The following is a 24,401-nucleotide window of genomic DNA, read 5'->3' as shown; positions in this document are numbered from 1 at the left end:
TTGACGCATGCGCGTTTCATTTAAACTCCCACCAACGCAATCTCACAATTTCCAAAGAGGTTGCACATTGGGGTTTGTGACATTTGCCAGAATCAGATGGTGTGCACCATAGATATAAAGTGTAAACTTTATATCTGTATGGTGTAGTCGAATTTTTTCTGTATAATTAATATTCGTATATGTAATATGTATATAATATTACATTATCAGCAGAATAATACTGTTGTAAGTAATAATTTGTATGTTTTGGTGAAAACAAAGTTCACGGTGGCGTTTGGCCCGTTTTCTTGTAAAATGCCTTCAATGTCGGTCTGAAATAGGAATTACTCGAAAGAGAATTCATCAAATAATCAACAGAAACATGACTTCGGAAAGGCAAGTGTTTAACTTTTGTAATTGGCAGTGTTTATAGTGTGTGCTTGTTCACTGTACTAATAAAACCTAAATAAAAGGTTTTCTTTTTTGTTAACGCGATTTAATCCAATATTTTATGTTTTAGAGTGGTATGGGTCGAGATAATCGAACCCAAGACAAAAGAGTATATGTACGCTAATTTGACGACCGGCGAGTGCGTTTGGGATGCGCCAATCGGAGTGCCCGTGTAAGTTTATTTTTTAAAAATGAAATTGAGTTGCTAAATAAATGTCGATGGATTTCGTTAGATTAGTTTCTCTTGAGCTCAAGCGTCGGTATAAACACTATTTTTAAATATTGTATTTCTTTTTTTTTACAATTATAAAGCATTTTGTGCAGTTACAAAATGCATCGTGTTAACAATTTATCTGTCAACATTTGTTGTCAAAAATACACCATTATTAGTACATTTAAATTAGAACTAAAATAATTAAGGTGTGAAACTAATTCAAATTTCGTCTAGATCTTCCTTTCTAATACAAAGGTATTAATTAATTTCTTTTCAGCATTTTTTAGAAAAAATTGTTTTGTGCAATTTCTTTTTTTATTAATAAAATATTGAAATTGTAATGACGTTACAGGAGGCACCTTAATTAAAAAATAGTCAATATATGATGTCATTTTAATGTCAACAGCTGAAAAATTATAAAAAAAAAAATTTATCAGTGCAACTCAAATTAAATTATGGGTTTTTATAGCTGTTCTTATCTTTATGGTCATCGATAATAAGATAATAAATATAATTTTCCTAAATAGCAAAAAAACTGACAACAATCAATGGTGGGAGCTATTTGATCCGGTAACCAATCGTTTTTATTACTATAATGCTGCTTCTCAAAAAACGGTATGGCATCGGCCTCCAAATTCTGATATCATACCATTGGCAAAATTGCAAACATTAAAACAAAATACCGAACCGAATGATGAGAATGATCGTAAACATCCAAAAGAGTCTGTATCGACTCAGACGCCGGGTCGAAGTAGAATGGCTCTACCGCTATCTTCAAGTAACCAAAAATTGGTATGTAACGTTATTAATATTAAACGTAAAATTACTTTTATATTTATTCGATTGTCCGTGTTCCAGGGTAACGTTGAAAACGTTCGCACTTTCAAGATGATGGATCCCGTCTCGACAACTAAACGGTCTGTGGATTCAGAAACTCAAACTTCACCCCTTACACCTCGTAGATCACATCATCACCATCATCATCATAGCAACAACAACAAGTATATTATATAAAAATAGTTTTTTTTTTAAATAGATATTTTTTCAAAACAAAAATTGTATTTAGACATCAGCAACAAGCGAGTACACCAACCCGTGGTCGACGTGGTAATCAACCAAACATGTGGTATAACCGTACAGCTTATTCTCAGGTCAGTTTTTACACGTGTCTATAAACCAATTACACTGTTTAAGATGATATTAGGAAATTAAATTTAATATTTCTATGTAGGATTCTGGTCGTTCGAGTGATTCGAGTTGCGTATCTATTCAGTCTTCGAGCGGGAAGGACGCAAATGTCGGTTTATCAATGTCAGCCAGTACACCATTGTTCAAAAAGAAACTATCTCAACCTCCCACTCCTCAATCGAATCTTCCTATTCAACGTAGTTCTTCCAACGCTTCACAGTACCAGTTGTTGTTAGGCAAACAGAAAAGTTTCGACACTGACATTAGCATCGGGGGTGGCTACAGTCTGGGTCATGACAACCGCAACAACAGTTGTTCGCGGCCCCGTCCCCCTGTTATATTGTCTTCCAGTCTGTCTAACAGTCAAATTTCCCGTAGTCAAAGTTTCGCCCAAAAGTCATTAGGCGTCAAGACGCCCCTAGAAGCCGATGATGAGGATTCCATGCACGAGAAATATTTATCACCCAGTGGACTGATGGGGATGCCGCCAAGACATGGCAAGAAATCTGTAGAATCCACACCACTGGTAAAATCGGTCTCCAAACTGTTAACACCATAAGTACTTATTAATGGTTTTTTTATTTTTGTTATAGACCTCGCGAAAATGGCATTCCCATTCTGACGCGGGATCCCCGACATCATCCTCCAAAACTCGCCCTCCTCTAACTCCGGAGTACGCTAACTTTGCTGCTCCTCCTCCACCACTCGTAGCTCCTAGCCAATCAAGTTCAAAATCATCATTAACTCAATCGACTAAATTGTCGAAAAGTTCAAAAGAGGCGGGACTCTCTAGTAGTGACGATGAATCTGTCAGAGACCAAAATTCCAGTTCCAGTGTATCCAGTAGTCCTCCCACTACCGGTAAAATCGATCAAAGGCTTAATAAAAGCGAGAACAAAATTATTGATAACTGTGAGTAAATAATATAAATCAATAATATTAAAATTATTACCGGCACTTTTAACTTTGATGCGTAACTCTAAGGCGATTAAAATCACTTTCAGTTATACAAAGTCCCAAAGACCTCTTCAATCCCAATATGTTCCACCCCCACTAAACCCGGACTCCACTGTATCGCTGGTTTTATTATTTTTAATTGCTGTTTTACCAGATCCGAAAACCAGACCTGTGTCGAATCACTCTAGCTCATCTAGTCAACGCGGTGGAGCTGTAAGGAAAAGTATTAGTCCGGCCACTTCAGATAAAAAACCAGCTCCGCTGTACAGCAATATAGACATGTTCGAAGGAAGAATTCTACCACTTCATCAATATATTTTAGAACAAAGAAAATTATCAGGTGGGTGGTAAATTTAAAGTTTACTACAAACTCAATAACTATAGTCTCTTGAAGTTTTCCATACAAGTAATATTATTTATAAAAAAACAAAATTGCTTATTTGTAAATTATCGTATACGTTTTGTACAATCAGCAGTTCTTTTGGTTGCAATTATTTAGATTTTTTTTTCCATTAAGTCTCCACTATATAATTTGTTTTGTTTATTTGGCATGTTTACAAATATTTTTTTATTTAAAAAAAATCAAAAAAAATAATCTGAAATTTGTTTTAAACCAAATAAATGATATTATGACAATTATTTTTTCTTGGAAATAATACTCAAATAACATATTTTTAACAAATGAAACGCTTCATGTTGGAGTTAATTGTACACTATATTATATCATCCATTACCAGTTGTTTTCATATTGCCAATTTTAGGTTCTGAAGAGGAAGATGCCGAAATTGAAGATCTAATTGGCGTGATGGGTACGGCTACTGGATATGACAGCGACGAGTTCGCGGACGACGAGGGCGCGATCAGTCAGGGGGAACAGTCTAGTTCGCCATCGCCCTCGAATACGTCTTCCAGACATTATCTGAGAGACGAATTGGATTACGATCATTTGACTGCAATGCGAATCTCTCAACCGCGGAGTTACACTAATGGTAAATAATAAATTTTGTTTTTGAAAAATAAATAAAATTTAAAACTGAACAATTGTTACTTAGACGGTCGTGTATGCGATTACGTAGTGGAAACTGCAAGTAACAACCAACACTATTACAATACGGTTACTAATACTTTGGCGTCCCAAAGATCTGCAAATCTAGTCACACCATCTATACCAGGTAAGACGATGGTGCGACTCCAAATTGACATTAAAATATAATCATCACGCAATATTTTGGATTTTAGATCCTTTTTGTAGTTCGGCCCCGACACTTCCGTTAGAAACTCAGCATACGTCGCTAAGAAGACGAAAAGACCAACACGTCCAGCCCTCTGCGGCTTTATATTCTCCGATAATGGAAAGAAACGAAGTATGTACATGTATATTTATGATAATTCTACCTTTGTATCAGATTTTATTATTTCTATTTTTTTTTTTTTTACTACGTACGAAATGAGCAAAACGAGGTGGCCAAATAACACGAAACCTAAAAAACATGGGTTTTTTGTGTACCCAAAAAACGGGTTATTGCCAACTCGGATGAGAAATTATGCATGTCTAAATGTACATAAACTATTTTGTTAAATGTTTTAAATTAATTAAGTAATATCCCAAGTGCTTAATGACAAAACAAAACGAAACAGACGAATGAATTGTATGACTAATTTTCGAGTGACTTGTTTGGCTGCTCTGATTCATTTTGTGTGTTCCGAATAAGTGCAAACGTTAAGTTGTCATGCATGCGTAGAGTGACAGACTAAATTGTCTTGTTGCTTATGTTTATCTGAAATTGGCTTACAAGAATTGGTCAAAAAAAAAAAAGCATGTAACGCTAAAAGGATTGTTATTTGGATTTCCACTAATGTTGGGCAAAATTAAAATATAATAATAAATAATTTTTCTTTATCTTAATAATGTAAAATGTTATTTATTATTTATAAATGTAATCAAAAGCACTTCTTTAATTCAAAAAATTAATCAACGTCTCAGGTTGAGAGATATTGATCAGATTTCTACGCTTCACCCATACTATGCATAGCATACAGTTTTCGTAAGTGAATGAAATTTTCAAAAAATTAGACATTCAAACAAACAATTAATGATAAATAAATTGTTTGATCGAACAAATAAATAACTTAGTCATAAATAATCGACTAGTAAATTATTTAATATAAAAGATTTATTTTTAAAAGTCTAAGTAGAAAGAATAGAATGGTTAATTTGGGGTAAAGTTATAGTAATATGTATTTTGATGTACTAAAAATGAATTTAATTTAATTTAAAAATCACTATAAAATCTAAAAATGCTAAATACAATTCTATCTACTTTTATTTAAAGTTATTTAATTTGACTTTCGGGGTAGTATTGTACTTAGTAGTTATCTCCAAAGGTAACTCGATAAACACGATAATATTATTTTAAATATATTTTTATAAAATTATATTATAAAAAAAAATTACAGATTGTATGTTCTTAAGTGACGCCCATCGATTTTATTCCGAAGCTATTTATTATGAATCGAACATTTTATATATTTTTTTCCGCATGATATGCTATTTTTTTTTTTTTTTTGTGTGTGCTTTTAGTTTTTATTGGCTCGCTACGCCAACACCAATCGCACAGTATTACACCCATCTTTAGTTCAAGACGTTCGAACGCGATTGCCTGGCTATTACTACCAACAGGTTTAAATTAATTTACCTAAGCTTTTTGACAATTGACGCTATTTGATTAGATTAGTGTTTTGTAAATGCTTTTTGACTTACTACCGTACTGTGTGTTTTCTACTTTATTTTATTGACAATAATTTTGCAAATAGGCGTCCCGATCGTTGTTGAGTCGAGACAAAAAAACTACGTCGGAAAGCGACATTGAAAAATATGCCCAGGACAACTTGAACATACACAAGAAAGGTATATTCCGCAAGAAGTTTTCCGTCAGGGACATGCTTTCTTGGTCGAAGGTACGTTAGAGTCGTAGTCGATTAGTTTTGTTCAATGTTATTAATGACTGTTCGTTCACAGGATCCGATTCGTAAGCCAATGTTAGTGCTGTCGGACAAAGCGTTGAAAAAGGAAGCTTGCGATCTGTTCAAACTAGTTCAGACCTACATGAGCGATCGTAAAGCCAAATTGGGCATGACGTTAAATAGTGTAGCACTAGAAATATGTATGACCGGTTTTATGAAACCGACTCTAAGGGACGAACTATACATACAAATATGTAGACAGACAACTGAGAATCCCAGAAAGTAAGTGGACACAAATCTAATCAAAACAATAATACATTAAATCTGTATTGTATCAAGTACAATTTGTTGTTGCAGAGAAAGTTTACGTCGTGGCTGGGAACTGTTGGCCATCTGTTTGTCGTTTTTCCCGCCTTCTCCGAAACTGCAAAAGTATTTGGAAAGTTACATGGAACGACATCGCGACCCCGGTCTGGACAGTTATTCCACAGAAGTCGGTCGGTGGCCAGTGCACGTACAAGTTAGCCATTACGCCAGCGTAGCGACCAAAAGGTTACACAGAATGGGCGTGGATGGCAAAAAAGCGGTTCGACGACCTACTCTCGAAGATATCGAACAAGCAAGAGTAAGTCGTTTTCACTTATTGTCCAGTAACGTAAAAAAAGATGAAATAAATGGATGAGACATACTAATTAACGTTTGAATTTCAATTAGATGCAAATATTTAGACCCAGTCTGTTTGGGAATACCATCAATGAAGTCATCGATCTTCAGAAAGAACGTTTTCCACATCACAAATTACCGTGGGTACAAACTACGCTCTCTGATTTAGTATTGAGGCTTCGAGGCGATCAAACTGAAGGAATATTCAGGTAAATTTAACCGTATGAATTTGACAGTCTTTGGGTGGTAACGTAATGAAAATAAATGTGTTACAGTAACACACTGTTACTTTTTTGTAGGCGTAATACTACGCCAGTGATGTTATGAGTACAGTAAAATAGCTCTACGTTACAAAAATAGCTTGACTGGACTAATTTGAATAATGTTTATCATTTATTTTTATATATATATTAAGTGATAAAATATAAATAATTGACTTTCATTTTATTTTATTATTATAAATTATCTGTTGTGTCAACAAAATTATGTTTGGATGATATTAACTGCAAAATAGTTAACTTGTTATTCACGAATAAAAAATGATCTAGGTATATTTTTTGTTGATAATTAATTTGTCAAATTATCTTTTATCTTATCTAAACTTTGCCCACTCTAATATTGACTCTTTGGTTTTTAGAGTTCCGGCCGACATGGACGAGGTAATGTCATTGAAGAGCCGCCTAGACGTTTGGGACGTGCCCGGTCCCGAGGAATTGACCGACGCCCATACGCCGGCGTCGTTGTTGAAACTTTGGTATCGCGAGCTGTACGAACCACTGGTGCCCGACCACATGTACGCAGAATGCATCGCGGCCCATCAAGACGCCCGCCGTGCCATAACGATCGTTCATCGATTGCCTCCCATTAACAAATTGGTCCTGTCGTACCTCATTCATTTTCTGCAACTGTTCACCAAACCCGAAATCGTTCAGATTACCAAAATGGACGCCAACAACCTGGCCATGGTGATGGCACCCAATTGTCTGCGTTGCACGTCCATCGACCCTCGCGTCATATTCGACAACGCTCGCAAAGAAATGGCATTTATGCGTTTGTTGATTTTACATTTCGACGCCTCCTTCATGGAAGGTGTTTTTTAAACTGTCGAGATTTTTAAGTTCCATACACGACTCCTATAACTAAACCAAAGGTTAATATTATTATATAGCAACATGATATTGCACACTAATTTTAGTATTATTATTAATTTTAAGTTAGTATTTACTATGATGATATTTTGATGTCTTGGTCGGTAGTTTAGGTATGCGTTACCAGACGTGTAATTGACGTTCAACAAAAAACAAAATTGTGTATTATTTATAACAGACTTCATGACTTACTACTTGAATTTTATTCCCTCCCACTGCCTATATATTATTACGTTGTTTTTTTTTAATTTTTTGCTTATTATTATACAAATTCACTTTTGTAAAGAAACTAAATGTATGTGTTTATTTTTGCTTACACCATTTTTATTGCGGTAGAAATGGATTACTATATAATATAGTTTTAAAAAGTAACATAATATAGTCAAATATAATATTGCGTACAACTAAAACGGTTTTTAAAGTGTAGTGAAAACATTATTTTAGATCGATCTTGATGATGCGGTGTACAAATTTTTAACAAAATATTATTACTAGCGAAATAAATCTGTATTGTTTAGAATTCGACCAATGTTCAATACCTTATTTAGGGGCTATGTACTTGTAACTGTCGTTAATAAAAAGAGAAGCTTTGAAAAAGAGATTTTTTTATTTTTACTTCTATTCTAAAAAACAAAATGTTCCATTAACACTTTATAGTCTACTAATATAAAAATTACATATAAGTGACTGTTTTTTTAAATATATATATAGAGCATTTAAAAATACTCAACTTTTTTTTTTATACACGTTTTAGTTATTTTTCCAGTTTTTTTTGTGGTGTTGTTTTTGTGTAATAAAGTTGGGTTGTTTTAAAACAAAAAATTGTTAAATTTTTTTTCTGTTATTTTATTAAAGACAAATCGTTTAGTTTTTAATAATTATTACGATTTTCAACGTCATAGAAATAAGTTGGCTTTTGTAATATGTAGCGATTTGTAAGTTTTCATTTAAATTGCGAACATCTCGTTGTAACCACCAGTAAGTCGACAAAAATACATTTTGATGCTTAAACAAATTATTTGTTTATTTAGATTTTTATTTAGTTATTATTATTCTTATTTTTTTGTTTGTTTTTGACACACATTAATTATACGTATACAACTAAATAAATTTATCATAGCTAAAAATTACGCACTCACAGCGAGTTAATATAAATATATAAATTAAAGAAAAACGTATTACATCGTTCATTTTCGTTGAAAAAAACTTATCGATGGATATAAAAAAAAATTATATATAACAATGTCAACAAACATGAGCTAAACAATTATAATATAAACATATTTCAAATATTTAATTAATAAGTCTATCGTCAATTATTATTATTACTGCTAATAACTGCTATTCACACTGATTAATAATAAATCAATTCAATTAATAATAATTAAAACTAACTTCAAATAAAGTATATAATATATATATATATATATATATATATTGTAATTTCAAATAGACACAGGAACATGCAAGTTATAAAGCTTGATAGTAGTATTTTTTTTTTAAAACTATTGTGAAATACTGACATGTTTATCTCAAGATTTTTTCAGTTAAAAAAAAAAACCGATAAAATTTAATAAGAGACGACGTTTACACCAAATTACATAAGGTGAGATTTAATTACATTTTTTTTTCTCAAAATGTACAATTTAAGTCATAACACGATAAATATACATAGTTTTGTTCTTAACTATAATAATTGAAATTATGGAGGTCGGTGATAGGGTGGGGCCGACGGATGTTGCGGTGGATAATTATTTGTCGGGTACGTGGGCAAAGGTAACCTACCAGACGAGGCGTAGCCAACTCTATTGTTCGGTGCGTACCGATCGATCGGCCTACTAGGATACTCAGATGGTTGTCTTGGGTTGTAACTCGATCCAGCCGATTCGGATTGCATGCCTACTATTTCGGACGGTTTCTGAACGTTGGAAAACGGATCGTACTTTGTGACTGTTATCGAAGAAGGCAATTTTGGTTGTTGCTGTTGCATAGACGACATTGAAGACGATCCCGATGGTACATGATGCGAATTAGCGGCCATGTAAGGAGGTTGTTGTACGGGCCTCGGCAATGGCGTCGTATGTTTTGGCGTTATCGATATACTAGGGTTGTTTCTCAACAGGGTCGACCGGTTCCTCAATTGCTGAACGGAATGGTCTGAAAGTGAATAACATAATGTTAAATTTAAGAAAAAGTACAAAGTACTGTGGTTAGTTTCGAATCACTTACCGTTTTTGCTAGCCGCGTTGTAACTACTGTCAAGTGAATGAGACCTAACTATGTAAGGCGGCACCGTGGGCGTTTGTTGTTGAGTGGCGGATGGTTGTGGTTGTGAAAAGGATTGGCCGGGAAGAGCAGGGCTGTTAGGTTTATTGTTGCCCGACGTTCGGATAGCGATGATTTTTCCAGATTCCAATTGCATGTAAATACCTTTGGGGCTTTTCAGTACCATGACTTTTTGTCCGGCTTTTAAAACAATCGATCCTCTATCGCCAGCATTTGTCGGAATTACCACATCTAGGTAAAAACAAAACGAAATTTCATATCTAGAACTATATGAACAGTACCAAATTATAATTATTATAATTACCCAATGGTAATGTCATTTCTTGAGCAGTCATTCCTTGTTTCTGCCAAACTTCGGCCGGAATCCACCTTCGGTTCAAAGCGTTTCTACTGGCCATCATTGCAGACGTGTTGGACATAGATTGCATGGGACGTACGCTGGCCATAGGTTTGCCCATTTGATTTCTAGCCCAAGCAAAACATGATTATACCATTAAAATTAGTTATTGGCGTTTAAGCTTCGATGCGGAACTGAGAAGTTATTGATTTTATAATAAATCATGAAGAAAACTTTATATTTACTGTAACCTGATATTTACTTTTTTTTTTTTAATTTCAAAAAATCTGCAAAAACGCTTTTGTATTTAGTAAATTTGTTTTGAAAATAAATAAAAAACTATTATTGGCACATTTATTGTAAAAAAAAAAACGATTTGCTATTTAATAGTTTTATCATCTACACAGTTTGACACTGAAGCATCTATTTGAAAGTGATTACATCTTATAATTGTTGAAATTATTATAATTACCTGTATAATGATGAATTTGTATTTTGGCCGTAGTAAGAATACATTGGTCGGCTATTTGCTTTTTTCTCCATTTCATAACTTCTCTTGGCCAGTCTTTTTTCAGCCTGAGATAGTTTTTTATCTTTTCGGTCCACAAATAACGACTCGTGTTGAAATGGTTCCTGAGAAAACAAATTCCATATTAAAAATGTTGAAATTCTACAACAAATATTTAGACACTTGGCCAAAATATAAAATATGTTATTAAAAAATTAATATTATCAAGCACCTTTGTGAGAACAGAGCTGAGATTTTCAACAATATATTTGATCACTACATCATCATAATTGTCTTTGAGCGATGAAAAGTCCTTGGTCGGTTTTGACTCTCCGTCGTCCCAACACAAATTAGTTACTTCTTTAATGGATAAATGAGCATCTGGATTGCATTCATCGACAACACGGTCGGCCATTACTTGCTTGTTAATTTGTCTGTCGTAAATTTTCTTTTCTAAACAGTTATCCGTCACGAGTCGGTATACATAGCAGGGTTTCTTCTGGCCATAACGATACACTCGACAGACGGCTTGTGTATCATGACATGGGTTCCACGATGCGTCAAAAACTATAACTCTGTTTGCTCCAACAAGATTGATACCTAATGAGCCCGCTCGAGTTGATACCAAAAACAAATGGACAGTAGTACATCTGTTAAAGTCGTTTATCAATTTTTCACGTTCGGACGCAGAAGTGCTTCCGTCAAGACCTAAATACAAGTAATAAATTGATAAAAAAAAAAAAAAAAAATAGTTTAAAAAGAGAAAAAAACTGAATACATACGATAGTAATCACAATTTCTACACCAGTTTTCATCTGTTCCTGGAATTTTGTTACGTTGTAAAAATTCTTCAATCAAATCCAACGTAAACAACGATTGGCTAAACAATAAAACGCGGTCTCCGATTTTAATGGATTCTTCAACGATTGCAAACAATAATGACATTTTAGCCGATGCTTCAATCATTCCAGGTATGTAATCTTTGAAGAGCTCAACGGCCTGAAAGAGAAAATAACAATTTTACATTTTTTGATAAATAGTAATACTAAATATTTACACCACTTTAGAAAACTCTAACACATTTCCGTGTTAAAAAAACTAATATGTAAAAAAAAAAAAAGTATGTTTTCGTAGGAAAAAACGTAAACAACTTAGCTTGCGTAAAAGACGTTTATGTAATAAATATAAATTTACCCAATCGTAAGGTATTCCGGGTTCTTCCTTGCCACTTTTCATTATTAAAGAAGGATTTCTTATCTCTCCTTCTTCCAACAATGTTGGTACTCTTGGGGGTTCTGTGCTGTCTTCTGAAGATTTTCCTTCTTTGTTGTCCATGGAAAATGAAGGAATGTGTTCGTCTTTAGATTGATCTATGTCCACATTTGAACTGCTTTCACTGTAATCGTACTTGGGTTTGTTGTCCAGTGAATGAAAAGGGGGCAAAGGATTATTGACGTCTTGGCTTGTCACTGTGCAAGGGGCCGTAATTTTACGATCTGCGGGCTGGTAGGAACGCTCCGGCCCGGGAATATTGTCCAATATGTCCGATATGCTACCCAACGGAGTGCTTGAACTCGAAGCGTACGGATACATGGGTGAATAATTAGTGTATCGTTGATAAGACGTATCCGGTGTTTTTGGAATATTATAACGATTTTGATCTGGATACATTTTAACGTCGTTTGAGCTTTGGCCCAACGGCATTATGGTCACTCCTCTTCCGACGTTAAGTGGTAGTTTTGGATCCCTGTAATATTGATTGTTTTCAGGATCATTTTTCATGCCTCCGGGTAAGCCGGGTTTGACGTTTGGCGGCAACGGGCCATAAACAGGTTGCTGATAATCATTAATTTGATCGTTCATTATATTGGGAGCATCCAATAGACCAAGCAGACTCTGTCCATCAGATTGACCAACCATGGCGTTATATAACAATGCTTGTTCGTTAGCGTCGGTCGTAGAATTAAGAACGCTCAACATGGCCTGATCGTTTGCCAGTAACATTTCTTGATCGTGCAACATTTGATCGCTCAAAATATTTTGACTCTGAAACTGTTGATCGGGTAACATGTTTCCATAATTGTGATTCTGATTAGATTCTAAAATATTGAAATTGTTGTAGTTATGGCTCGAATTTGACGAATTCATAAATCTTTCGTTAACTGGCAACGTTGTCTCATGATTTAATAATGAATTCTCGGAATTTTGGTACTGGAGTTGCTTATCTTGTTGTTGTTGTTGTTGTTGTTGCTGCTGAGTGTTAATGAATTTTTGTTCAAATGAAATATTATGATGGCTCATCATCATCTCTTGATCGTGCGATAAACCCATCGGATGATTGTGATGCTGACCAGAGTTTTGACTATTTGTCGAATTTATTTCACTTTGGTCGTGCATTGATAACAATCCCGAATTACCCACAGCCGAGTTTCCTTGTAACGAACTGTTATTAATCATTCTAGAATTTTCAATTGCTTGATGATTCATCATCAGGTTTTGTGCACCTAACTGATTGCTGTTATTTACGTTATTCATATCTTGACCGTTCATGTTCGATTGCATGGTGTTGTTTTGAACGCTCTGGTTATTCCTGTTTGTTTCTTGACGGTTCGACAACATTTGATTGTTACCGTCGAATAAACTACCAAAACTAGAAACTTCGTTGTTCACTTGTTTGACTAAATTGCTTTCATATATTCCTTTATTATTACTATCTAACGAACTATGAGAAGCTTTGAATTTTGCATCACAATTATTAGTCGCTAAAGGAATAGACGGACCGGTCGTGACGTTTTGATTATTAATTAATAAACCTAAATTGTTGTTGGAACGACTGCCGCCGTCTTGGCTCTGAAATTCTTGCCTAAACGGTTCTTTGGCGTTTGAAAACATTTGCTGATTTCCTAAATTATTCATATTATCTCCACAGTTGTTTTCGATGGAATTTCCAGATTCAGTCATCACCTGTATTGTTTGGTTTTTCGGAACGCGCTTGTTAGTCGAGGGTTTACGACTACGTACGCTTTTACCTTTGGTTTTTAACGTTTGATCGGCGGCGGCGGCGTTGCTCGGCTGCATCGTCGGAAACCTCTGATGTACTCCTTGGAAAGACGACGTTGTTTCGTTATTTGCTGTTTGATTCAAAAACCGACTTTGATTCATCTTATGCATGTCTTGTGAAAATCCTTGGTTCTGTACGCGTAGTTCAGGTTGTCGACTATGAGATGTGTCTTGGTTGAACGTTTGATTTTGATAAAGACCCTGATCATTAGTTGCTCTAAAGTTGTTGTCTTCGTACGTCTGATAACCAGATTCATTCTTGTCTAATCGAATTTCGCCTTCTTCGAGCGTAGGATCTTGGGGATATTGATATTGTGGTTTTTTATCTGAACCACGACCTTGTTGGTAATACTCCGGGTTACCTCTAAAGAAGTCGCCCCCTCCTCCTTCTTTCCAAAACGAGTTTTGATTATTATAACTATTAAAATTTTGGTTGGGAAAATCATCTGTGATTCCGTATTGAGGTTGAGATTGAGATGAATATTCGTCGAACTGATTATTCGGTTGTACTGAATGAGCAGGAACTGAAGAAGAATTACGATTTTGAATTGTCGGGGAGATTGTTTGATTGCTACTCGTGTTTGGCATTACTGTCGCTACGGCTGGTATCCTTAAGTCTTTGTTTAAATTCTATATGGGGAAAAAAATATATAAAATTATACATCAATAACAATTGAAAAAAAATTTATATTTTTGTTGAAGCGAGTCAGAAAAAATCTGTAAATATTTCATCTAAACAGATCTTTTTACACAAATGATTTATTAATCTGGTAGAGTGATTTAACACCATAATCAAATTACTAGTTTAGTTTTTCACTTGTTCATAACAGATATTATTTGGCTAAATACGTGTGATACATTAATTGAAGCAAATTTTGAATATAAAAACCTCCTACTACCTTTCGATTAGAATTGGCCTTTAACTCTTTGGAATTTGGATTCACTCCTCCACCTTTGGGCCACCGATTTCTAGATCTTTTTGAAGCGGCAGAAGGAGACGTAACCGGAGTAGGTCCTAAAGGAGTTCCCAGAGGTGTACCGGCTTCTTCGAGATCTAAATCGATTTCGGCTTCGTCCAATGATCGTTTCTTCAGGAAAAAGTAGAGGATGTCGGGATGATTCCAAATCTAAGTGTACAAACAGAATACAATTATTAAACTTGTATCGGTCACAGTTCAATAATGGTACTCACTTTACAGCATACAGCAAACGCTTTTAACGGATTGGGAACAGCTTTTTTCCTGACAACTTCGTTCATGAAACGATCATACAATAGTCGTTGCAGAGGTGTTAAGCGTACGAGCAGAACATATTCCTCTTTTTGAGGCAACGTTTTCTCGAGAACAGAATGACTTCTTCTTTGAACAAAACCTTCCAAAAGGGAATGCAAAACGTGTGCTCTGTATCTCATCAATCGTATATCTTGAGGCGTACTATCGATACACTGACCATTCTGGATCGGCCTCTCAAACATATTACTGAATTCGGTTTTCGTTCCTAAATAGTTTGGACGAACAAAATCTACCATACACCAATATTCTAGTAGGTTGTTCTGCAGCGGGTATCCAGTCAAAACGATACGTCGACGACTTTCGATTTCCTTAAGCGATTGCGAAGTTGAAGCATGACTGTTTTTTATCCGGTGACCCTCGTCACATATCACTAAATCGGGACCCGGTTTCACCAATGCTTCTCTCATTTCTTCAATTAAAAAAAAAAAAAAAATTATAAAAATAACATTAACATTATTAATGTTGAAAATAAAAAATTATTTATTTACCGTCGAGTAAAGGTTTGTTTTTTTCATCAAAAAAATCGTCGTCCATCTGTTTTTTGTTTCTCTTTTTCCTCGGTTTTCTCGAAGTCAATTGTCTATAGAGTTCGTAGCCCATAAGTAGTACGCCGCCTTCATTCTGCCAACTTTGAATGACTTTTCCTCTTGCCGATATTGTTTTATGAAAATCGTTTAGCACAAACAGTGGGAACGACCTATGGATGACTTCCTCTTTTTTTACCACATTTTCAGAGGGCGAATTTTTTGTTTCGTCAGGTAAGGGTAGCCACATATTGAATTCGGCCAACCAATTTTGTAACGTATTAATAGGCATAATACATAGAACATGTTTTGCCGGAGTGTGCCTTAAAAAAACATCACAAAAGGAAACGACCTGAAAATAAAAAAACTTGTCAATTTTAATATTACTGTGAACACAAGCACATTTTAAAAGGTGAAAAAATACCTGAAGTGTTTTGCCTAATCCCATCGAATGGGCTAGGATACATCCAAAACCAGCCGATGATTTAAACCTTTCAAGAGATTCAACTACGTTATCGTACAAGAATCTTACGCCTCCGACTTGATGAGGTTTTATGACACGAGCTATTTGTGGGGCTAAGAAAACATCGGGTTCGTTATCAGGATGACCGACATTCACCAAAACTCGTCCATATTCATCGGGTTGATTGTATGCATCATTAGTGTGCATACCACTATTGTTAGCATCGTCATCTGGCAATTCTTCTTCTTCTTCATCTCCGGATATCAATATGCAATCATCATCCGAACTTTGAGGTCGTTCAGGTTCTACTTCATCGCTCTCGCTGCTAATTGTAACTACTTCGGCCACTTTAGCAGCTTTTATGGGTGCGATTGAAACAGACGACGTGACCATATGAGGTTCATTAGCTTCTGCAAGCTTAGAAGCTATTGATGATATTTTATCAGGTCCACTACTTTGTTCGGGCGAGTCTGGATGGCTTTTTAATATTTCTAACATCTTTTTATTAAAACCTTGAGATGATCCAGAATCGGTAGAGATGACAATTGTATTAGGTTTTGGTACTGACGAGTCACTAGGCACAGAACTCTTTTTAATTAAAGACGTGGTACCACCTTGGAGTAAAGACATCACCCGATCTTGAGCTTTTGAATTTTGTTTATTTATTGCTATCTGTTTTTGTACCTAATAACACATTATTTATCAATACATGATTAAATCTTTAAATGCGAGTGACAGTCATACTTCTCTAATTAGACGTTGTTGTTCTTGCACACGTCTTAATCTTTCCATTTCTTGTCTCTGAGCGGCCAAGGTTGCTTCATCTAACTTGTTTTCGTCCATTACCTCGCGAATATTTCTTCTCAAATTTGTCAGTCGTTTTTCTGAAGTTGTTTGATTTTCAGAATCTTCATCACTAGTTTCTGCGTTAATAATAATAATAAAAAGGTTTACAAAAACAATAAAAACTGGGTAAGTTTAATATATTGGAAAATATACTTACTTTCATCAGTCATTTTTGGTTTTTTTGATACTTGATCGCCGTCTTTCTCTTCGACGGATTTTCGTTTGGAATTTGACTCTATTTCTTCATCAATTTGATCTTGATTTTCACCATCGCTTTCAGAGTTGTGTTCGGGATCTTGGATTTCTTGTTTGACTTCAACGGTCTCCTCGACCTGAGTCGTAGTAACTTCGTTGGTGGCATTGGATTCTGTGTCGGTATCCGTTTCTATGCCGGGCATCACTGGATCGACCAGATCATCGTGTTTATCCTCTACCTCAGGTAACTCGGTAGCGATTTTGTTCGTTGCTTCATCTTCTTCTTGATCTTCTTCCTCCTCCTCCTCCTCCTCTTCACCATCGTTGTCCGTTTTGTTGTCACTCATTTCTTTTTCGTTTTCACTATACGGAGGAGGCGGTTTCTCCTCGGGGGGTTGTTGTACCCTCTGAATGGTGAGATTGGCATAACGCGACAAATTGAACGGATCCATGTGAACGAACTCGACAATGGATATTATTTAACTTGTTTCCATTGTTGTTACGATCAAATATTAATTGCACGTAATATTATTAACGTATTCTTCGGTTCGTGTGTTATTACGACGGGAAATGTATTATTATTTATTCAACAACAATACAAAAACACTATTATCACTAAACTACAATAATAATGTATCTATACTTTCTTCGGCGGTTCGTTCGCAATCACAACAAAAACAAATAAAAAGTACTATATAAACGTTATATCCTCGGCTCTAAGACACATTCGCACACATTACACTCTCCGGCGACGTTTGATTGTACGACTCGGGTGAATTATCTAATATATTACTTTTGAACCGACTTTCCTACATTGACTACAGTGGTAATAAATAATAATAATAATTGCGTTCGTCCATTTTCTTCTCAATATATACGATAGATACGATTTTTTGGAAACATTAATCAGAATCTCCGGGACCGTAGTCTGTACAGTGTGGGTGAACAGGTATTATTCCCGCCCCTAATTGTTTTCATTATCATTGCATTGCCGGACCAACGACGAATCGATGAACCGACATTAGGTACACACTGTTTTGTTCGTTTCAAATAATATTTCCTGCCATTTCTCTCAGATACATCTTCGGTATTAAATCGAAATATTATTATTTAACACCGTCGAGACCGCTTTCGGTTCAAATAAAACGTTCAAGACGTATATAAATATTTAGTGGTGCACAGTTATAATATTCTCCGGCGATCTGTCTTGGACGGTCGAGACCAAAATGTCCGTATCATTAATATATTTTTATAATTAGGGGAGTTTTAAGTCGGCTCAATTAAAACTTAAGAGGCCAAGTCCTAAGTATTGTCATTTGACAGCAGCTTTAATCAACTTATATTGAATAATTTCGAGAGGTGTAAGTAATTTTCGTACAAGGATTTGGACGGCTCGGCAAAACGGGCATAGGTATGTCGACCACCATCTGGTAACCATTGAAAATGGCCACCGCCGTCGTTTGGAAACACACGGCTCGTTCCGAAATTGATAACGCGTTTGAACGCCGGCGTACCTATAGTTTTCGGTCCGGCGGTGTCCGGCCGTCGGCAAAAGCGAAAGTCCATCCCCCCCACGACATGTTTGACGCGCCGTCACGTTGGCTGCACTGCCGTGTTGACATGAATGAAGTATTGAAAAGTGTGTATGCGTAAAAAAAATATATATATATATTTAACAAGTATATAATATTAATATAATATAATAATAAATGTAAAAATATCAAAATTAATAATTGCTTGTTATCTGGTTTTTAAGTGAATTTTTCTTTGCTACTCGATTTTCGTTTTTGACGGTGATCGGTGTTCGTTCGTCAATTTTTTTTCTACCATTCCTTCTAATGTATATTAATTATTCTATAGATAATTATCGTGTGTGACTTTAAACGTAAATATTACTATTCTAGGCCCGATTTTTGGGCGAGTGTTTATATGTATTCATGGTAATAGTTATTGTTTTAATCGACTTAACTAGTTAATTGCACTGTACCTACCTAGTTGGCGTTTTATATTGAATACTATCATCACTTGAATGGCGGCAGAATCGACGAGTAAGTGAATTTCATTTTTAATTACTCATATTAACTGCAGTACTCATAGTTGCATATCACATATAGTAATAATTTAATATTATATGAGCACAACTTGGACTACGACTTTGGTCTGGGTTTGTTTTACAGTGGAACTTTCGAGCGTATCTTTTTGTTTCAGCATCAACCTTTAACGTTTTTCTCCAACCAAACAAAATTGTTGGCTCGTGGCTTGATTCGTTTCGGATGTCGGATATTAATTTACTAGAATCTGATTGTGACATCAATAAAACGACATTCTTGTTTACAACTAACTATCAAAGAATAGTGTTTTTCAATGATTAATTTGTTTACTTTTTAATGCAATGAATCGTTGACTTTTATTCATTTTTCAGAATTAGTTACTTACATTATTTTGACTAAAAACAAATTGCCTAGCAGCCGAGTTAGTAATTTAAATTCACGTTATAGGAAATTCAATTTAGTTTCTCTGGTTAATTGAAAGTTTCATCTGAATTATTCCACGTTTCAAATTTATTTAGAACCAATTTGTTTTTCTCAACTTTGACTAAGGATAATATTTTCTATTATTCAATAGATATTATTTGTTATGTGGTCTCTATTATTTTGCTGAAGTCAATTCATTTAAAAAGAAATTCTGAATGTGCAATTAGAAATCCTTTGCTTCTAAAAGGTTATTGATCATTTAAGAGAATATACTATGAATGAATTTTTATGTAGGTATAGTTTCAGAAATGTTAAATAAGTATTTTATTTAATGTTGTTTAATGGTTATTATTTTTTACCATATTATTATATATAAACATACTCGTTTATTATTTGTATTAAAAATAGTATTAACCACTTAATTTCAATTAACTTTAGAACCAATGGGGTTTGCTGAGCTTAGATTTGATATTGATATTAAAAAAAAAAAAGTTTTTTACAAATTTTAGTTACAATATTTTAATAATCGTATCCATGAATACCACTTTGCTGCCATCAATAATACACATTATTATTTTATTTGAAACAGTATTCTTGTTCGAGTGTGTAAAATCATTGTATTGTGTTAATCCAATATCTTCTACTTATTAATCTTAATAATCTTATAATCTTATTTCTTCAGATTAGTACAATGTTATGACAAACTACTTGACTACTATGGAAGATAGGAACACAGAATTCCAGCGCAAAGAAGGCTGTAAACTCAAAGGAAACTCTTGCTGTGCGCTTAAACACGCTGTACGGTCTTTAACTAATTTAGATGACTTTACGAGTGAACGCATTGGCGAAGGTTTCTTTTCTGAGGTGTACCGCGTTACTCATCAAACGACCGGAAAAGTCATGGTCCTCAAAATGAACATTAAGCAGTCAAACCGTTTTAATATGCTCAAGGAAGTCCAGCTAATGAACAAGCTATCGCATCCCAATATACTCGGGTAAATGAATCACGTTAATTTACGATTCAAACATCATTCCTTACTGACTCAATTTTTCTGTTCAAAATCTGTCGTTGTTTGTTGACATTTAAACATGATTAATATCTGTTCAACGAGTATAACAATTTTATTAGATAAATAATAGTTGTACAATTTTTTTATTTATAGGTTTGAAGGAGCTTGTGTTTACAAAGGCACACTTCATGCTTTAACAGAGGTAAATATAACTAAAAATTAAAAATAAATTTTAATTTTTTAATTATTATTTTTCTTTTTAAATAGTACATAAATGGTGGAAGCTTAGAACAATTATTAGAATCGGATAAGGAACTTTCATTTAAAGTTCGAATGAAAATAGGCCTTGATATTGCAAGAGGCATGCAATATCTCCATTCGAGAGAGATATTTCACCGTGATTTAACGTCAAAGGTAATTTAATATGTATTAACTACGAAAATATGTAACCAAATCGTAAGTTAATGTGGCAATTTATTTATTACACTAATTAAGCTATTTATTTTTAAACTATTCGAAAATTTAAATTACTATTTATTTATTATTATTTTTTTTTTTTAATAACCTTTAAAATAGTATTTATTTTATTGCACAAATTTCAGAATATTCTTATTAAGAAAAATGAATTGACTGGAAGTTTAACTGCGGTCGTTGCCGATTTTGGTTTGGCTGCAAAAATTCCCAAGTATGTTAATTAATTTTCATGAAATTACCAATAAAGACATATATTAATCAAAAATTGAATTTCCAGGAAAGGTCAAAGGTTACAACAAGTCGGCTCGCCTTGGTGGATGTCTCCCGAATGTGTCAAAGGTCAAGTGTATAATGAAAGCAGTGATGTATTCAGCTATGGAATTATTTTGTGTGAAATAATAGCCAGAGTCAAAGCCGATCCTGATATTTTACCAAGGACGCAAAATTTTGGCTTAGACTACATAGCTTTTGTCGAGCTTTGTTCATCTTGTCCACCACCTACTATATTTCTAAAATTAGCCTTTTCGTGTTGTCATGTAAGTTTTATTTAATTTTTTTTTTTTATATATAAATGTCATTTAATTGTACAATAAAAATAATGTTACAGTTGGATGCTAAATCACGACCGACATTCAAAGATATTGTCCAACAATTGGAAGAGGCACTGGCGTATCCACTCGCGATGAACTCGTCTTTAACCGGATCGCGTAGGTGTCCAGCCGTTGCAACTCGGTCCAATCCTTGCTCAACTACTATGGTGGAAGCACGAAGTGAAGAGTTCCTGTTAAAGGGTGATGTACCCGAAGAAAACAATCACAAAAAATGTAATTAATTCTATAGTTTGGTATTACATTATTTTAGGCGTATATCATCTTACAAATTACTTAGAGATCAACTTCATAACTTCCGATCCATTCACATTTCCCAAGAAATATTGAAAAGTCCTTTTTTGAGCTATTGTCAACTCTTTTACTATCCTATTTGTAACAATAAGGTTAAAATAATGAATCTTTATGTAAGCAAGTAAAATTAATTAATATGTTTATGATTCAGTTGCATTTTCTTTTTTTCAGTGTGTCATAGTAGATCGTTATCCGAAGACGAAGGCATTTTAGCATTTCCAGCACACACAGCTCCCTCAGATAAAGCACGATGTCATTTTGTACAACCTCTTCGTTATGTGGGTGAAAGCATGTGCCGTAAAGACCCCCATTACAAACCCTGCCCGTCCAAATCAAATCCTTTTCATAAATTGGATGCCAAATTTCAAGGTGTCAGAAAGATACTAGCGTCGACAAATGGTTCGGATTTGTTTTCTTCATGCTGTGAACTACCTTCGCCTGGCTACAGTGAGCCAGACAGACGAGGCTCGTTGAGTGTTTCGAGCAGCGGAACACTAACGGCCAAATCGTCTACACCCAAAGAAAAACACGCTAAATCGTCAAAAAAATGTCGATCAAACTCATTACCATCATCTCCTCGTACGTCCAGAACCAGTGGAAGACGATGGATGTCTCTGGCCAATTTAGCGAGTACAACTGACACATTTCCTACGGTCAACGTTGAGTCGTGTTGGACTAACCTCACGATGCCAGTAAACGCTGGCGTAACGACCCTGAGACGAAGAGGCTCGTGCGAATCGGGGTTCTACAGTAGTGTTTGTGATGATTTTTGTCTACCAGGTATTGTCAAGTTTAAATGTCATGCGTGAAAGCGTTTTTGAATTGTTAATTTTATTATATAACTGCGCAATTTTAAAATGACAGTTATGTGCGCTCGTCTGTTTTCTTGTTGCGTGGCCGGCAAGCGAAAGCGAGATCAATACTAATGAGCACTACGTTTTGGCAGGACTCGAGTGCCAACACGCGACCAATGCTTCGTCCGTGACATTGTCATCTGGTTCGGCTACGTCATCTTTGTTCCTAGACTCGACTGGTGATGAACACCACCTCAGACCTGGCGGATATTGTTTCCACCATAGTAATACACATCATAGTTCTGATGATCTCTCGACGTATAATGATTGGGACAATCATCAGGTATAGAAAAACTATCCTATCTTAATATTTTGCATTATTTTACCTAAATTGTGTATACTATTCTCGCGTGCACGATTTTTCACTACGACTCTACGACTAGTCGACCACTTCTTAGTTATGATTTTAGGCCAATAGCACTTTTGATACAATTATTTTTAAGTGAATAATATTTGCAGCAAAAGTGTTGCAAGTCTACAAAACATTTTGTATGTCGAATAAAACCTAAAATTTTTGTGTTACTATAATGATCAATGTATTATTATTGTTTCAGAGAACTCGACATATAAGTAAAATTGTCGAATATTTTGAAGAAAAGCAGAGTCAGAAGGAGACGCATTCGTCTGTACGACCAAAGCGTTCAGGCCTCGTGTCTGGAGTTTTACGGCGTGCGCCAAGTGTACAAAGCCCGACTATTTGCGGCAAACGAATACTAGTTTGCGAAGGAGCCGTTCAGTCAAAGTTAAAGCTTTTTGATAGGAAATGAAATTTCTAATCAGGGTGCTACTTACCAATTATAATTTTTGTTTTGTAATACTATTATTATTATCATCGGTTGGTAATTTTTCCAAAATCGTTTTGTCTAGTCATAGGTACCACAAAATGCCAAAACAGTATAATGTTTATTAAAACCATAATGATAATATTTAATACAATAGTTGCCATATTTCTTTTCTTTTTAACATAGATATATGGGGGGGTTGAAAATGTATAAAAAAAAAGTTACGAGTATTATAATTTTTGTTCTTTATTTTTCTTTTTTATTGAGGGAACTATTATGCAATTAGTTAATTCAAAACAAAATAAAACTATTTTTATTGTAACTGTTTTTTTTGTATTAAAAAAATGATTAAACAAATACAACGTGTATTGACAATTAAACTGTCCATCGTAAATGTCAGAATGAGTTTAAAGAGTATGGTTGAGAGCTAAAAACGATAATTTTTACAATGTAATTTTTTCACGCTGTTTTGTTGACAATCTGAAAACCTAGTAATTGTATGTTTTTTTACGGTGTTTACTATTCTGTCAAGTCGCTGATCAAGTTCGTCTAGCACAATAATACCTGTTAACAATTGGGAAATTTATGTAGTGGGGTCAGAGATATTATAACATGTCTTCAAGAATACAATTAAATAATAGATAAAATCAACACATCAACGTGAACCTGGTATTTGATTAGTTTTTCCAATAATAGAAAAAAAAATGTACTAAACATACATATTATTTATACATAGTGAATTCATATAGAAACCATTATCTCATGATGATGGTATCGTTGGGCCTTAAAAGCCTGTTTACTGATGATGAATTATTCATAACCTAGCACATA

The 24,401-nt window shown here is 34.6% G+C and overlaps 3 protein-coding genes across 5 annotated transcripts; 2 read left to right on the top strand and 1 right to left on the bottom strand.

Annotated features, from left to right (window-relative positions):
• The first annotated feature begins 43 nt into the window (after positions 1–43).
• On the top strand, positions 44–8,304 carry LOC126843709 (rho GTPase-activating protein 39). Of its 2 annotated transcripts, XM_050581404.1 has the most exons (17): positions 44–375; positions 500–601; positions 1,171–1,435; positions 1,502–1,644; positions 1,710–1,794; positions 1,875–2,357; positions 2,425–2,743; positions 2,943–3,128; positions 3,550–3,777; positions 3,841–3,960; positions 4,028–4,152; positions 5,370–5,468; positions 5,603–5,746; positions 5,808–6,034; positions 6,110–6,377; positions 6,467–6,624; positions 7,053–8,304. In XM_050581404.1, the coding sequence occupies exons 1-17, from the start codon at positions 362–364 to the stop codon at positions 7,513–7,515; spliced, it is 3,429 nt and encodes a 1,142-aa protein (XP_050437361.1). In that variant the 5' UTR covers positions 44–361; the 3' UTR covers positions 7,516–8,304. The 2 variants fall into 2 exon arrangements, with proteins under 2 accessions (XP_050437361.1, XP_050437362.1); XM_050581405.1 differs by lacking the exon at positions 5,370–5,468.
• A 719-nt stretch (positions 8,305–9,023) lies between these two features.
• On the bottom strand, positions 9,024–17,974 carry LOC126843706 (helicase ARIP4). Its single transcript, XM_050581398.1, has 13 exons — positions 17,037–17,974; positions 16,778–16,956; positions 15,995–16,717; positions 15,535–15,922; positions 14,947–15,455; positions 14,654–14,881; positions 11,889–14,384; positions 11,477–11,693; positions 10,927–11,402; positions 10,659–10,819; positions 10,154–10,314; positions 9,793–10,080; positions 9,024–9,720 (listed from the first exon to the last, which is right to left on the bottom strand). The coding sequence occupies exons 1-13, from the start codon at positions 17,524–17,526 to the stop codon at positions 9,266–9,268; spliced, it is 6,771 nt and encodes a 2,256-aa protein (XP_050437355.1). The 5' UTR covers positions 17,527–17,974; the 3' UTR covers positions 9,024–9,265.
• Positions 17,975–18,813: 839 nt separating this feature from the next.
• Positions 18,814–23,847, top strand: LOC126842906 (rasGEF domain-containing serine/threonine-protein kinase X-like). 2 transcript variants are annotated; one of them, XM_050580124.1, is made up of 10 exons: positions 18,814–19,122; positions 20,231–20,543; positions 20,712–20,760; positions 20,826–20,972; positions 21,161–21,243; positions 21,310–21,568; positions 21,640–21,856; positions 22,106–22,714; positions 22,881–23,071; positions 23,343–23,847. In XM_050580124.1, the coding sequence occupies exons 2-10, from the start codon at positions 20,245–20,247 to the stop codon at positions 23,553–23,555; spliced, it is 2,067 nt and encodes a 688-aa protein (XP_050436081.1). In that variant the 5' UTR covers positions 18,814–19,122; positions 20,231–20,244; the 3' UTR covers positions 23,556–23,847. The 2 variants fall into 2 exon arrangements, with proteins under 2 accessions (XP_050436081.1, XP_050436082.1); XM_050580125.1 differs by lacking the exon at positions 23,343–23,847 and having other exon boundaries at positions 22,799–22,920.
• Positions 23,848–24,401: the final 554 nt, after the last annotated feature.

The sequence above is a fragment of the Adelges cooleyi genome, unplaced genomic scaffold (assembly GCF_023614345.1).
Source record: "Adelges cooleyi isolate 19-005CV unplaced genomic scaffold, UGA_ACOO_1.1 ACOO_flye_CR_arks_rails_tigmint_CR_PRNA_574, whole genome shotgun sequence".
NCBI lineage: Eukaryota > Metazoa > Arthropoda > Insecta > Hemiptera > Adelgidae > Adelges > Adelges cooleyi.
This window is presented reverse-complemented; position numbering and strand designations above follow the sequence as displayed.